Source organism: Sciurus vulgaris (assembly GCF_902686455.1).
Source record: "Sciurus vulgaris genome assembly, chromosome: 3".
NCBI lineage: Eukaryota > Metazoa > Chordata > Mammalia > Rodentia > Sciuridae > Sciurus > Sciurus vulgaris.
In genome coordinates this window covers 18,969,488-18,982,015 of record NC_136463.1, presented here as the reverse complement: position 1 = coordinate 18,982,015, position 12,528 = coordinate 18,969,488, and the positions used below count along the sequence as shown (strand labels likewise).

At 40.5% G+C, this 12,528-nt stretch overlaps 1 protein-coding gene across 1 annotated transcript in view; it reads right to left on the bottom strand.

Moving 5' to 3' along the window:
• EFTUD2 (elongation factor Tu GTP binding domain containing 2) overlaps window positions 1-12,528 on the bottom strand; it is a 42,122-nt gene that overhangs the window by 14,284 nt on the left and 15,310 nt on the right. The window contains exons 7-11 of the mRNA XM_079133325.1: window positions 11,790-11,825; window positions 10,200-10,290; window positions 8,685-8,767; window positions 5,791-5,957; window positions 2,764-2,888 (exon numbers count right to left, since the gene is read on the bottom strand). Of these exons, the coding sequence (XP_078989451.1) occupies window positions 2,764-2,888; window positions 5,791-5,957; window positions 8,685-8,767; window positions 10,200-10,290; window positions 11,790-11,825 (502 nt within the window). The remainder of the gene's footprint in view (window positions 1-2,763; window positions 2,889-5,790; window positions 5,958-8,684; window positions 8,768-10,199; window positions 10,291-11,789; window positions 11,826-12,528) is intronic.

The following is a 12,528-nucleotide window of genomic DNA, read 5'->3' as shown; positions in this document are numbered from 1 at the left end:
GCTAGGCTGTACTGAACTTCTTGAATACCTGCAAGAAGGGGCCCAAAACTTAACAGAGGGCTAGGGAGGTAGCTCAGCTGGTAGAGTGCTTGCCTCACAAGTACAAGGCCCTGAGTTCGATCCCCAGCACCACAAAAAAAACAAAAAACAAAAAACAAAAAAAACTTAACAGAAGTTTCATAAATGTTCATTGAAAGAATGAGTGAACACCTCCCTAATCCATTTCTTAGTTCTCAAATTATGCAGGTAATGCTAATTCAATAACCATAATCCTATATTTGAACACTAGTAAAATATCTAAGAGGATGGACCTTCTTGCATTCCATCCTCCTTCTGGTCTATAATTCATCAGATTCACTCCAATCTGATAGCTCCTCATTTCCTACAGGATAAAGTACCTGGAATCCAAATCCTCCTCTTTGTGGTCCCAAACGAGTCACTAGCAGTTTTGATTTGAACTTTCTCCTTGGCAAAATAGTCCACCATGTTATGCACAGGCCATTACCAACAATGCCTGCCTCTACACTCCCTCTCCCAATTCTGTGAGCCTGGAATGCCTGGGTCCCTACTCTCTACTTGCTTAAGCCCTGTCTTCTTCCTGCAGCCTGCCCTGCTGTTAGGCTACTGGAGCCGACCTTCTCTGCCATTCCCCAAGCTCTGCCTACCCCAGGTAGTAGGCACTCAGCTCCTACAACCACTTAACACTGCCTTTCCTCACTCTGAGATTTTTGACTACCCACTGGAAGAAATTCCTAGAAATCAGAGATTATTTATCATGCACTGTTATATTGTATCCCTAGCAAGAGTACTGATTTGGCAGTATGGTTCTCTAAATCATTGGTTCAAATGATTTAGAAAATCAACTTCACGAAGTTCTATGACCTGGTGTAAAGTGAGTATATAAAATAAAATGCAGTATGTACTGCATATGCTAAATGAAGGGGGGTGGCTGGAGTTATGGCTCAGTGTCAGAGCGCTGGCCTACAATGTGTGAGGCACTGGGTTTGATCCTCAGCACTACATAAAAATAAATAAATTAAATAAAAGGTATAAAAAAAAAAAAAAAGGGGAAGGATCCCATTATCTCCTTTTTCCTTCAGTGTTGACTTTCTAGAAGTCCATGTATGGCTTTTCATGATGATCATACTGAAGCCCACAAGTGGTCCAAAGGATGACTAACAATTTTTCCTACAGTTCAGGGCCATTTTCAAAAAGAAATTGAAGCATTTGCACATTATAATTACAGAAAGGGTCTTTGATTTTGCCTCCACGCTGCTACGAAGGATATTGAGAAGAACGAGTTGATACAAAGGACAAACTTGTACTGGAACCTTGCCAAATGGATTTCATTCACTGTCCATCTACCCATTTTTTTAAACAGTACTGTCTGGAAACAAAATATTCATTTAATGTTGAATGATCCAATACTGAGTGAAAACCCAGGAAATAGGTATACATATGATCTCATTCACATAAAATAATAAACAGGAAAAGAGGGAATCATGGCAAAATGTTAATAGTGATTATAGTAAAGAAGTCATGGTTATATTTTAATTTCTTGACTAGAATTTACTGTATTTTCCACTTTTCTATAATAAACATGTATTAAATATAAATGTGTTTTGAAAACAACAGGCTGGGGGTCTAGCTCAGTGATAGGGCAATGTCTTACATGCAGGATGCCCGGGGTTCTATCCCCATTGCCACAACCACAAAAAACAAAAACAAAAACAAAAACACCAACTTAAAATTTTTTTTGTTTTGTTTTGTTTTTTTTTGTACCAGGGATTGAACTCAGGCGCACTTAACTACTGAGTCACATCCCAGTCCTTTTTTGTATTTTATTATAGACAGGGTCTCACTGAGTTGCTTAGGGTCTCACTAAGATGCTGAGGCTGGCTTTGAACTTATGATCCTCCTGCCTGAGACTCCCGAGCCACTGGGGTTACAGGTGTTTGCCACCACGTGAGGCTCAACTTAAAGTGTTGTTTGTTTTTTCACAAGAACAAAGGCATCCAACCTGAGAGTAAGGTGGTGTGACTGGTGAGAAGAGAAATGGTGGTGCCCCACTACCTCTCTGTTATGAAACCTCTCACAGGGTCTGTCTCTTCAGCCCTGAAATGGGGTAACAACTCTCCATGAAAGAATTACTTCACTGACACACACAAGACAATCAATACATGGTTCCTAATGGAAGTGGAGGTAACTGGTGAGGTACAGAGATGGAAGCCAGGGAGCCCCTTGGGTAGGGAAGCTGGTCTCACAGATCTGGTGTCAAGGTTCTAGACACCCATGAATTCATGCAACTGGGTCTGCCAACAGAGGCTTGTACATGCTGAGTGCAAGTCTAATTCGTGTTCTCAATTAGACCTATCAAATTTGTATGTGCCTAGACACAGCTGGAAAAACAGAAGCACTAACAGGGAGATTCTACCGTTAAGAAGGAAGTCTGAAATTGCTTTGTGGGCATGAGTAATTCCTATTTTATAAACTCTGCCTCACTTAAGGAGAGCTTTTTATTTCTAAAATGAGCCCCCTCTTCCATTTCTTCCCAGTCACTTTTATTTTTCTATTGTTTAGAAACTACTAAACCTGAAGAAAAGGTTTAGGTCAAAAAGAGCCCCAAATAATAACAATAACAGGTGATGAAAGGCTCCCCCACCAACAGGGTACTGTGACACGAAGCCAATTTCTGAGTCATTCAGCAGGAAATGCACGCATGACTGGGGAAGCTGGCTAGACAGAGTGCCAGTCAGAGCTTACCAAAGGTGTCAGCATAGATCTTGGCAAAGGAGCCCAATGTGAAGCAGATGCTGTACTGGGAGCTGGAGAAGCAGACGTTGCCCAGGAGTGGGGAAAGGATCAGGTTCTCATCGGTGGAATACATGCTGAAAAAGAGACTGTGGTGAGCCAGTGCCAGGCTAGGCAGCAGCCGGATGCACTGCCAAGAGGGAAGGGCAGGAACTCCCTGTCACAGCCACTCTCCAGCCCTCAGGAGGGGCTTGCATAAGACTCTTAGTTTTGCCAACAGCCTGGTCCAAGAAAGTGACATGATGGAGTTGTTCCCTAACTCCCAGTAACATGCTGACTTCCCCGAGCTGAGAACATTCTGCGCAATCTTAGAAAAGCTAACCACATAGGACAGACAAGGGGAAACCTGGAGGACAGAGACAAAGACCTTGGAACACAAGAAATGAATCTAATGTGATCAGAGAGGAACACATCTGAGCGCACTCTCGATTTTACAAATGCAAACAGACTTATGTATAAGCACTGTTCATGAAAAGGAAGAAAAAGATCAACTTTGCTCTCCAAGTTCACTGCCTTGTTCTTTGTTTGGCTTTGTTTAAAAAGTTTATGATAATATTTTATATTTTATTTATTCATTCCTATTTTGCTGCACTGAAGACTGAACCCAGGGAATTATGTACGTCAGGCAAGTACTCTATTGCCGAGCTACATCCCCCACACCTTATTTTAAACTGAAGATCTAACCTATGATACACTTTACCGCTGAGCTACATCCCCAGGCCTTTTTTATTTTGAGACAGTGTCTCACTAAGTTGCTGAGGCAGGCCTCAAATTTGCAATTCTACTGTCTCAGCTTTCCAAGTTTCTGGGATTTCAAGCATGTACTACTGTCCCTGCAAAACTTTTAATCTTAAAAGTCATGCTGAAGCCACAACCATCTCAAACTCACTTACATGTATAAGAAAACTAGTTGTATACATGAATCAAATCCACAACTTTAGCCTTACTGGTACACTATCTTATAGAATTTCCTAATTTAGAAATAAAAATATCAGCTTATAAATAGCAGTTCCCTACCTGCTTCCACCTACCCTGAAGTTATATTCCCCAGAATCAACTGCTTTTGACTTTTTAAAACTTGCTCATAGACTGGGTATAGTGGCACATGCCTGTAATCCCAGTGGCTTGGAAGGCTGAGGCAGGAGGATCACAGAGTTCAAAGCCAGCCTCAGCAATAGTGAGGTGCTAAGCAACTCAGTGAGACTCTGCCTCTAAATAAAATACAACATAGGGTTGGGGATGTGGCTCAGTGATAGAGTACCCAAGTTCAATCCTCAGTACCAGCCCCACCAAACAAACAAACAAACAAAAAACTCATAGGGTTGGCATATAGCTCAGTGGTACAGCATTTGCCTAGCATTCAAGGTCTTAAGTTTGATCCTCAGCACAGCAAGGGAGGGGAAAAAAAACAAAAAACCGTGCTGCTTTTGGAGTATTTTCCTTGATATTTTAAAGTATGTAAGTAACATATTTTATTACTTTTCTTATTCAGAGATTTGAAGCATAACTTTTTTTTTTTAATTAAAAAAATTTTTTTTTTATTTTTACAGACTGTATTTTGATTAGTACCACAAATGGGGTACAACTTTTCATTTTTATGGTTGTACACAATGTAGATTCACACCATTCATGTAATCATATATATACATAGGGTAATACTGTCTGTTTCATTTTACTATAAGCGTAACTCTTGACTTTATTTTGGTAGATCAGGATTTAGCCCAACCTCATTTCCTACTTAAAAAAAAAAAGTTTATTGGGCTGGGGTTGTGGTTCAGTGGTACAGCACTTGCCTAGCATGTGTAAGGTGTTGGGTTCAATTCTCAATACCACATATAAATAAATAAATAAAAAATAAAGATCTATCAACAACTAAAAAATGTTAAAAAAAAAAAAAAAGGGTTTATTAATTTTTCTCAGCCTCTCCAGAGATAGGGAGAAGACATTCCTATTGGGAATCAGTGCTACCAACTGGGGAGGCTCCTAAAGGTAACTCAGTCTCTGGATACAGAAGAGGGACTACCCCTAATCCTCAACTGGAAAGGCATTCTTTCAGTAGGATGGTCTCCTCCCAGGCCTATTTTAGGGCCCTTAAGAAGTCCTCCAGAACATCCTTCAGCCTGCAGATAAGAATGCCTTTAAGATAGATATATCGAGAGCCGGGAATGGTGGCACATGCTGGTAATCCCAGCGACTTAGGAGGCTAAGGCAGCAGGAGGATTGCAGTTCGAGGTCAGCCTCATCACCTTTGTGAGATGCTGTCTCAAAACAAAAAATAAAAAGGGCTAGGTATGTAGTTCAGTGGAAAAGTTCCCTGGTTTGAATTCCCAGGACCAAAAAAAAGAAGAAAAAAAGAAAGTAAAAAAAACAAGAGTATACCAAAAAGCTACTTAGATATTATATTCTATCCCATCACTCACATTTATTAAAGTGAACCTTAAATCCACATTGTTGAGAAGCAGGTATATCCATGGAAACACAGTAAACAGTTCCTTATTTTACTTAGTCTGTGTTAATAAGACAATAGCAGCCAACATTATTCAGCAATCGGTTGCCATATGGTAAGTACTGTGCTTAGAAAACTTCACCAAATATCTACTTAATTTCTTATTACATTTCGATAGGCAAATATTACTTTTTTTTTTTTTACAGAAGCAAAAACTGAGCTTAAGTAATTTGCCAGATTTACATGGTATCTGGTGAAGATGAGACTGATTCTAGAGCCCAAGGTACTGACCCTAATACTACTCGTGTTTAAGTTGAACAACTAGTTAGGACACAGGGCTAATGAGGCCAAGGATATGGAGTCGATCCCTATAGAGAACTGAAATATGCCTTGAATTCTGCCCAATAAGTTCATCAACACATGCCAAGAAATAAATCACAAATTACTTCCAGACATATTCACGGGTAAAATTAAGATTTATAAAAAAACCAGAGTCTTTAAGGACAGGAAATCCATTCCCAGGGGTCTTATACCTTATTAATCCATTGACTTCATCCACAATGTGGCGCAGCTTATAGTAAGCATCAGTTGGAGGCAGCTTTAGCTCTAGGATCAGTCGGTCAATCTTATTGATACACACAGTGACTGCCAGTCTCTCCTGTACTGCATGCTTGATCAGTCGCTCAGTGTTCAGCATCACCTGAGAAACACAGGGTTCAGAAGCTAGTGATAAGAACAAAGAGGGCAGAAAAGCCTAGAGCAGAGCCAGAAAGGGCACTAAACTTTCAAAGTAAGAAGTACAAGGGAAAAAGGGCAGAGGAAAGATTGCCAGGAAGGAAACAGTGTGTACCTTCCCAAAGGCACATATAAGAACTTTAAGAGCGCACCCTGTAGATCTGAGAAATGCATGAATAAAAACACTGAGGATCCTGGGAACCAGGTTTCTCAGCACTACAGGAGGAACCAGGAAGGACAGGAAGATCTGTGGAGCTAGAATGGAATGTGGGGGTATTAGGATGAATGATTTTCAATACACATGTATAGAAACAGTTGTAGAAACATATAGGTGGTTTATGTTTTCTAGCTGTGCTCAGTGAAAGGGATGGGAAGCGATGTATCCCAAGAGCAATGAGCACACCTGGAACTTTCCTTCTAAATACCATTTCCTACTCTAAGAAGTCAGAGTTCATCTGGCATGGGGGTTGGGCGGGGGGGGGGGGAATGGGCAAACCTATAATCCCAGTTGCTTGGGAGGCTGTTAGCAAGAAGTATCAAAAATATGAGGCCACCCTGGGCAACTTAGTGGAACTATATTTCAAAATAAAATAAAAAGGGCTGGGGGTGTAGCACACTGGTAGAGTGCTTGGCTAGCAAGCAAGAGGCCCTGGGTTCAAACCCAAGCACTATACACACAAAAAAGAAGCCTGAGTTCCTTGATGAACTGGCTGATTCCAGGATGACAGAAAAAATACAAGATGAGTCTAGAAAATCTTTATGTGCCAGAGAGTAAGGAAGTGCTCAAAAATGGATGCATGGGTCATAAGTACAAAATAGCCAGCTTGAAGAAGCTCCTGCTTGCCAAATTTTGCTGGGACAACTAGAGCATCAATATATACAACAATAATAATAATGAATTATAACACGCTGAATAAAATAAAAAGCCATATATTCATACTGATAATAAATAAGCAAATTTGGGGGAGGGTTCTTCCTTACAACACAATTCCAACCAACAAATATGGAAGAAATAAAAGAGAAAAAAATAACCATGTGCAACAATTATAGAAATAAAAGCCAAGAACTATCAATGGATGATAAAATGATCAGAGAAAGGTTGATAACAAATAGGATACATAAAGTATCTCCCCCAAAATTATTTACTACAAAGGGGGAAATAGTAACTTTACACTAGACAAACCCGGCTAACCTACTTAAACAAGTAATCAAAGTTAACATCATCAGTTATGGATAAGGTAATATCATGTACCTTCTGATGGGATAGACTCATAAGAACACAACTATGCAGTATTCGTGCCAAAAGTAACTGGAAACTAGTCATGAAGAAACATTAGATAAGTCCAAATTGAGAGACAATTCTACAAAGTAAAGGCTCTGTTCTCTTCAAAAAATGCCAATGTCATAAGAGACCAAGAAAAATTGAAGAACAGTTTCAATTAAAAGAAACTAAACACATAAATGAGATGCACCATTCTGGATTAGGGGGTAAAATTCAATAAAGGGCATTACGGAGCCATTAAGTAAAACTGAATAAGGTCTACAAATAAGATCAGTTATGATGGTATTGTATCAATGTCAAATTTCCAGATTCTGGTTACTGTAAGTGAATATCCTTATCCTTAGAAAATAAATTCTGCTAACTACTTGGGAGGCTGAGACAGGAAAATCTTGAGTCCAAGGCCAGCCTGAGCAACTTAGTAAGACTGTACTTCAAAATAAAATAAAAAGCTCTGAGGTTGTAGCTCAGTGGTAAGGCGCTTGCCTAGCATCCATGAGGCCCTAGATTCAATCCCAGCCCCACAAAAAAATAAGAACCAAGAAGCAAAAACACCCATATGACAAAGAAAAGAGAAATTATGAAATATTTTACTTTTATTTATTTTTTGGTATCAGAGATTTAACCCAGTAGTTATTTACCACTGTGCTACAGGGTCTCACTAAGTTGCTGAGACCAGACTTGAACTTGTAATCCTCCTGTCTCAGCCTCTGGAGTTGCTGGGATTACAGGTTTGCACCACAACACCCAGCTAATATTTTACTTTTAAGGATTCAAGGGGGCTGGGAGTATAACTCAAATGGTACAGGACTTGCCTAGAAACCAAGAGTTCCTGGGTTTGGCCCCTAGCACCACACACTAGAAAATTAAAAATAAATAAATGGTTTAAGAGGAAAATGAAGGTGAATTTCTTATACTATTCGTGCAACTTCTTGCTAACTTTATTTCACAGTCAAAAAGTCAACTTAAAAAACTGACTCAGAAAAAGAATGGTCAAGACTTCTTTCTCTGCTGGCTATCTCACCACTGACAATACAAATGCAGGTTAGTCAAGTTACCCAATCTTTCAATTTAGAAATATAAAAGACACCCTGGCCTTTCAACTCCAATTGCAGAAAAACCTATTAACTTTTAAAATCCATTTATATGAATATGCTCTCTTCCCTTCCTTTAATTTACATTTGTCATTTTATCTTTGTGTTTCTTGAATGACAATAGGTCTTATCACTTTGAGCTTCACTGGGCAGGGAGCAAAGAGACCCATGTTGAGAATTAATTTTGAATTTCATTTGCTGTCCTAACTTTAGAGCAAATCTAAGCCTTAATCTCAGACTTTCATGTTTGCTGGCTCCCAGCACACGTAGTGCTTTGGGCACTGTGTGGGGGCAAATAGGAGAGCAGAACCCAACTCACCCCCTCAGCAGCGTCGATGAAAAGGACCACTCCGTCTGAGATGCGCAAGCCAGCTGTGACCTCATCAGAAAAATTTACATGTCCTGAAAAGCAAATATCAAGTAAGTCACCAACTGGTGAGTGACGAGACACAATTAACTTGTATTGTGATCAGAGGAGCACTTCAAAGCTGATAAACCTCCAAATATCAGTTTTCCCTTCTTCCCACAACTCCGTAGGTAGTGTATAAATTTCTCCCATTAGAGTCACATCCTTGGATTCATCTTTAATTAATTTATTTATTTTGTAGTACTGGGGGTTGAACCCAGGGTCACTCTACCACCAAACTATTCTGCAGTCCTTTTTAATTTTTATTTTGAGTAGGGTCTAAGTGTCTGAGGCTGTTCTCAGACACGTGATCATCCTACCTCAGCAGCCCCCACCACCAGATGCTGGGATTATATAGTTGTGCACCACTGTGCCCAGGTGAAATACTTTTTTTTTTTTTTTTAAATTTTTTTGTAATTGTAGATGGACAGCATGCCTTTATTTTCTTTCTCTCTCTCTCTCTCTCTATTGATATTTTTATGTGGTGCTGAGGATCAGACCCAGTGCCTCACACATGCTAGGTAAGCGCTCTGCCACAGAGCCCCAGCCCCAGCCCCTGGAGGAATCTTTATACATGAGGCCCTCATATATAAGAGACAGACAGACAGTTTTCCCTGGGGCCACAGTGAGTTCACCCTAACATAGCTTATTCTGATCAGCAGTAAGTTGAGCTCTGTGGGACCTAAGAAAATCTGGAGGAGGGAGAAAGGGCTTGTGGGGTGCTGCTCAAGGAGACAGTATCCTGGCAAGGCACTGCTGAGGGTTTGAGGGTTCTGGGTACCTGATGGTACAATGACAGCAAATCTATCAAATCCCAAAATGTAAAGTTTTAATTTTTGTCCCCTTTTTTGCAGTACTGAGGATTGAACTCAGGGTCCTGCATGTTAGGTAAGTGCTCCACCTCTGAGCTCTATCTCTGGTCCCCAAATGTACAGTTTTGAAATCCTCTGCCCCAAGTCAGTCCTTTTTTCCTATCTTCTTTTTTGGCAATACCAGGGATGGAAACAAGTCGGTCCTTTCCACAAGAGTCAGCTGCAGGGCAAGATACACTGCTCCCACAGTAATCTCCATGTCCACTGGTCTCCTTCAAAGAAGATGGGGAGTGCCAGAGGCCAGGGACAAGGTCGAACTCACCTTTATTTCTCCAGTGGCAAGCCTGGGGCCAGACTTAGGCTGAAGTGAATAACTGCATAACGTTCCCTAAAATTTAAATATTCTAAAGGAAAGTAAAGACGAGCATAAAGCACAGTGTTTGCTAATCAGTAAGAAGCAAAGGAGATCCTTTAAAACGAAAACTATCTCAATAAAGGATGAAAGTGAAGGGAAGATAAAAACAAAAATATGCTACTCCACATTGCTCTGGAAAGCAAGAGCACAGAACTCAAACCAGGATAGGTTTCAACCACACACAGTGAAGGAATATTTTACCTGGAGTGTCCATGATATTGAAGAGGTAAGATTTTCCTTTTGTATCTGGCAGGACCACGGTCACAGGAGTGCTCTTAATGCCAACACCTCTCTGAAAGTCACAAAGAGAGAGTGGTCAAGACTTCTTGTTATTCTGGAGGGATGCAGTCTGCTCTTAGGCTTTCCCACTGCTAGCAAATTACACTGATGTCTCTCCCTAAAGTGGGTGTAATTTTTATCTCAGTCTCTAATCGGCATGACCTTGAAAATAAAATATCTTTTTATTTTTGGTACTGGGGATCCCCAGTTTTACCACTGAGACACATTCCCCAGCCCTTTTTTATTTTTTATTTTGAGACAGGGTCTCACTAAGTTGCTGAGGGTCTTGCCAAGTGGTTGAGGCTGGCCTTGAACTTGCAATCCTCCTGTCTCAGCCTCCTGAGTTGCCTGGGATTATAGACAGGCATGTGCCACCATGCCTAGAGAATCTTATCTCTTTATACACTAGAAACCAAGATAATAGTGGAGTATTTCAAAACTAAAAAGAAGACAGACATGGTGACACACACCTATAACCCCAGTTTCTTGGGAGGTTGAGGCAGAAAGATCACAAGTTTGAGGCTAGCCTCAGCAACTCAGCAAAATTAAAAATAAAAAGGGCTGGGGATGTAGCTCAGTGGCAGTACCCTGGGTTCAATCGGCAGCACAAAAAGAAGATAAAGAAACAATCTGGGAACCCAGTGCAGTAGCATGTGCCTGTAATCCTGGCTAATCAGGAAATTGAGGCAGTAGGATTGCAAGTTCGAGGCCAGTCTGGCAACTTAACAAGACCCTGTCTCAAAATAAAATTAACAAAGGCTGGTAATGTAACTCTGAGTAGAATGCTCTGGGGTTCAATTCCCAGTCCCACAAAAAGCAGGAAAGAAAAAAGTAATAGTTTGGGGCATATTAGTTTCTTTTTTGTTTAAAAACAAACAAATACAGTTTTTATAAAAGCTGTAATAGGAAATATTTTAGAAAATACCTCAAATTTATAAATATATTTGAAACACAAAAAACTAACATTCACTGATTACTTATCACATGCAGCACTGCTCCAGGTTCCTTTAGTTAACTATATTTATGACCATGAGTCTTTCATGTGGTCATTTAGGAAAAAAGGAACAGAAACAGAGGAGAAAGGAAACAGAAGAGGTCAGAGGGGAGGGATAAAGACCCAGAGACAAAAAGACAAAAAGAAGCACAAAGACACATGAACCCGTTCTGAGAGAAGCTACTCCTCAGAAAAGATCGGCCTATGGACGGAGTCATCATGTGGATGTCATTTTAAAAACCATGTTGAAGTTCACAAATGCAGATTCACCTCTTAATATTTGCTTTATTAGGCCAAATTAAATCCAGTCAAGGACAGGAAGGCCCCATCCTGCCCTCCAGTTTGCCTCCTCAATTCTCATCACGGAAGAACAGGGAGAGAAGAGGTGTGAGACAGGGCTGAGTGGCAGGCGGGCTACGGACCAACGTGTCATCATAAAGCCCTCTCTACATTTTCAACAAAACTGTTACTGGTGGGTCTGCTGTGGGCAACCATCTGATTTCCCAAGGTATACTTACCTCTTGCTCTGTGAAGAGGATGTCAGTATAGCATAGCTGAAAAAAATTAAGTGTCATTACCACCTGAATTCAGACTCCTCTCCCACATACCGACCATCAATCACTTTCCCTCGCCACCTCCCAGCTAGGGCTTCTACCTCAGGAGAACAGATGAAAACAGCAGGGTGTCCCCACAGCATTTCAGACAATGAAACCAGTGCCCACCCAGCTGGAAAACATTCCTTGATGTGTGGAGTGGGTTTTTTTTTTTCCTTTTGGGAGGGAGTCACTGAGGACCACTATGGCTGGAGAGCTAAATTGTATCAAATACACTTCTATCTTAACAGTGGTAAAGGGAGACACATGCCAGCCTTCAAGGAACCCCACATGTCAAAACAGTCAATCTGGCAGACTGAACATTTATTGCACTGAGACTTGCTGCCACAGTTGGCCTCATTCACAGGCATTTAAATTTACCATGAAAACAACAAGGTCCAATTGTATGATATTTATAGAGCAGGCTATTAATACTATGACAGGAAAGAACAGACTATAAAAGTCAGGATATATCATAACTGAGGAGGGATCCCAAGTGCAGAACAGATCATCTAAAAATACTGCAAGTTAATATTCCCTTTGCTCCTGAGAAAATTGAAATCATTTTCTTGCAGCCTATTAATAGGGATTACAATTATAAAGCAGTACTCCATAGGTGTCACTATTTATAAAAAGTGGGAAGGGTGAGGAAGGGGAAGGAGAG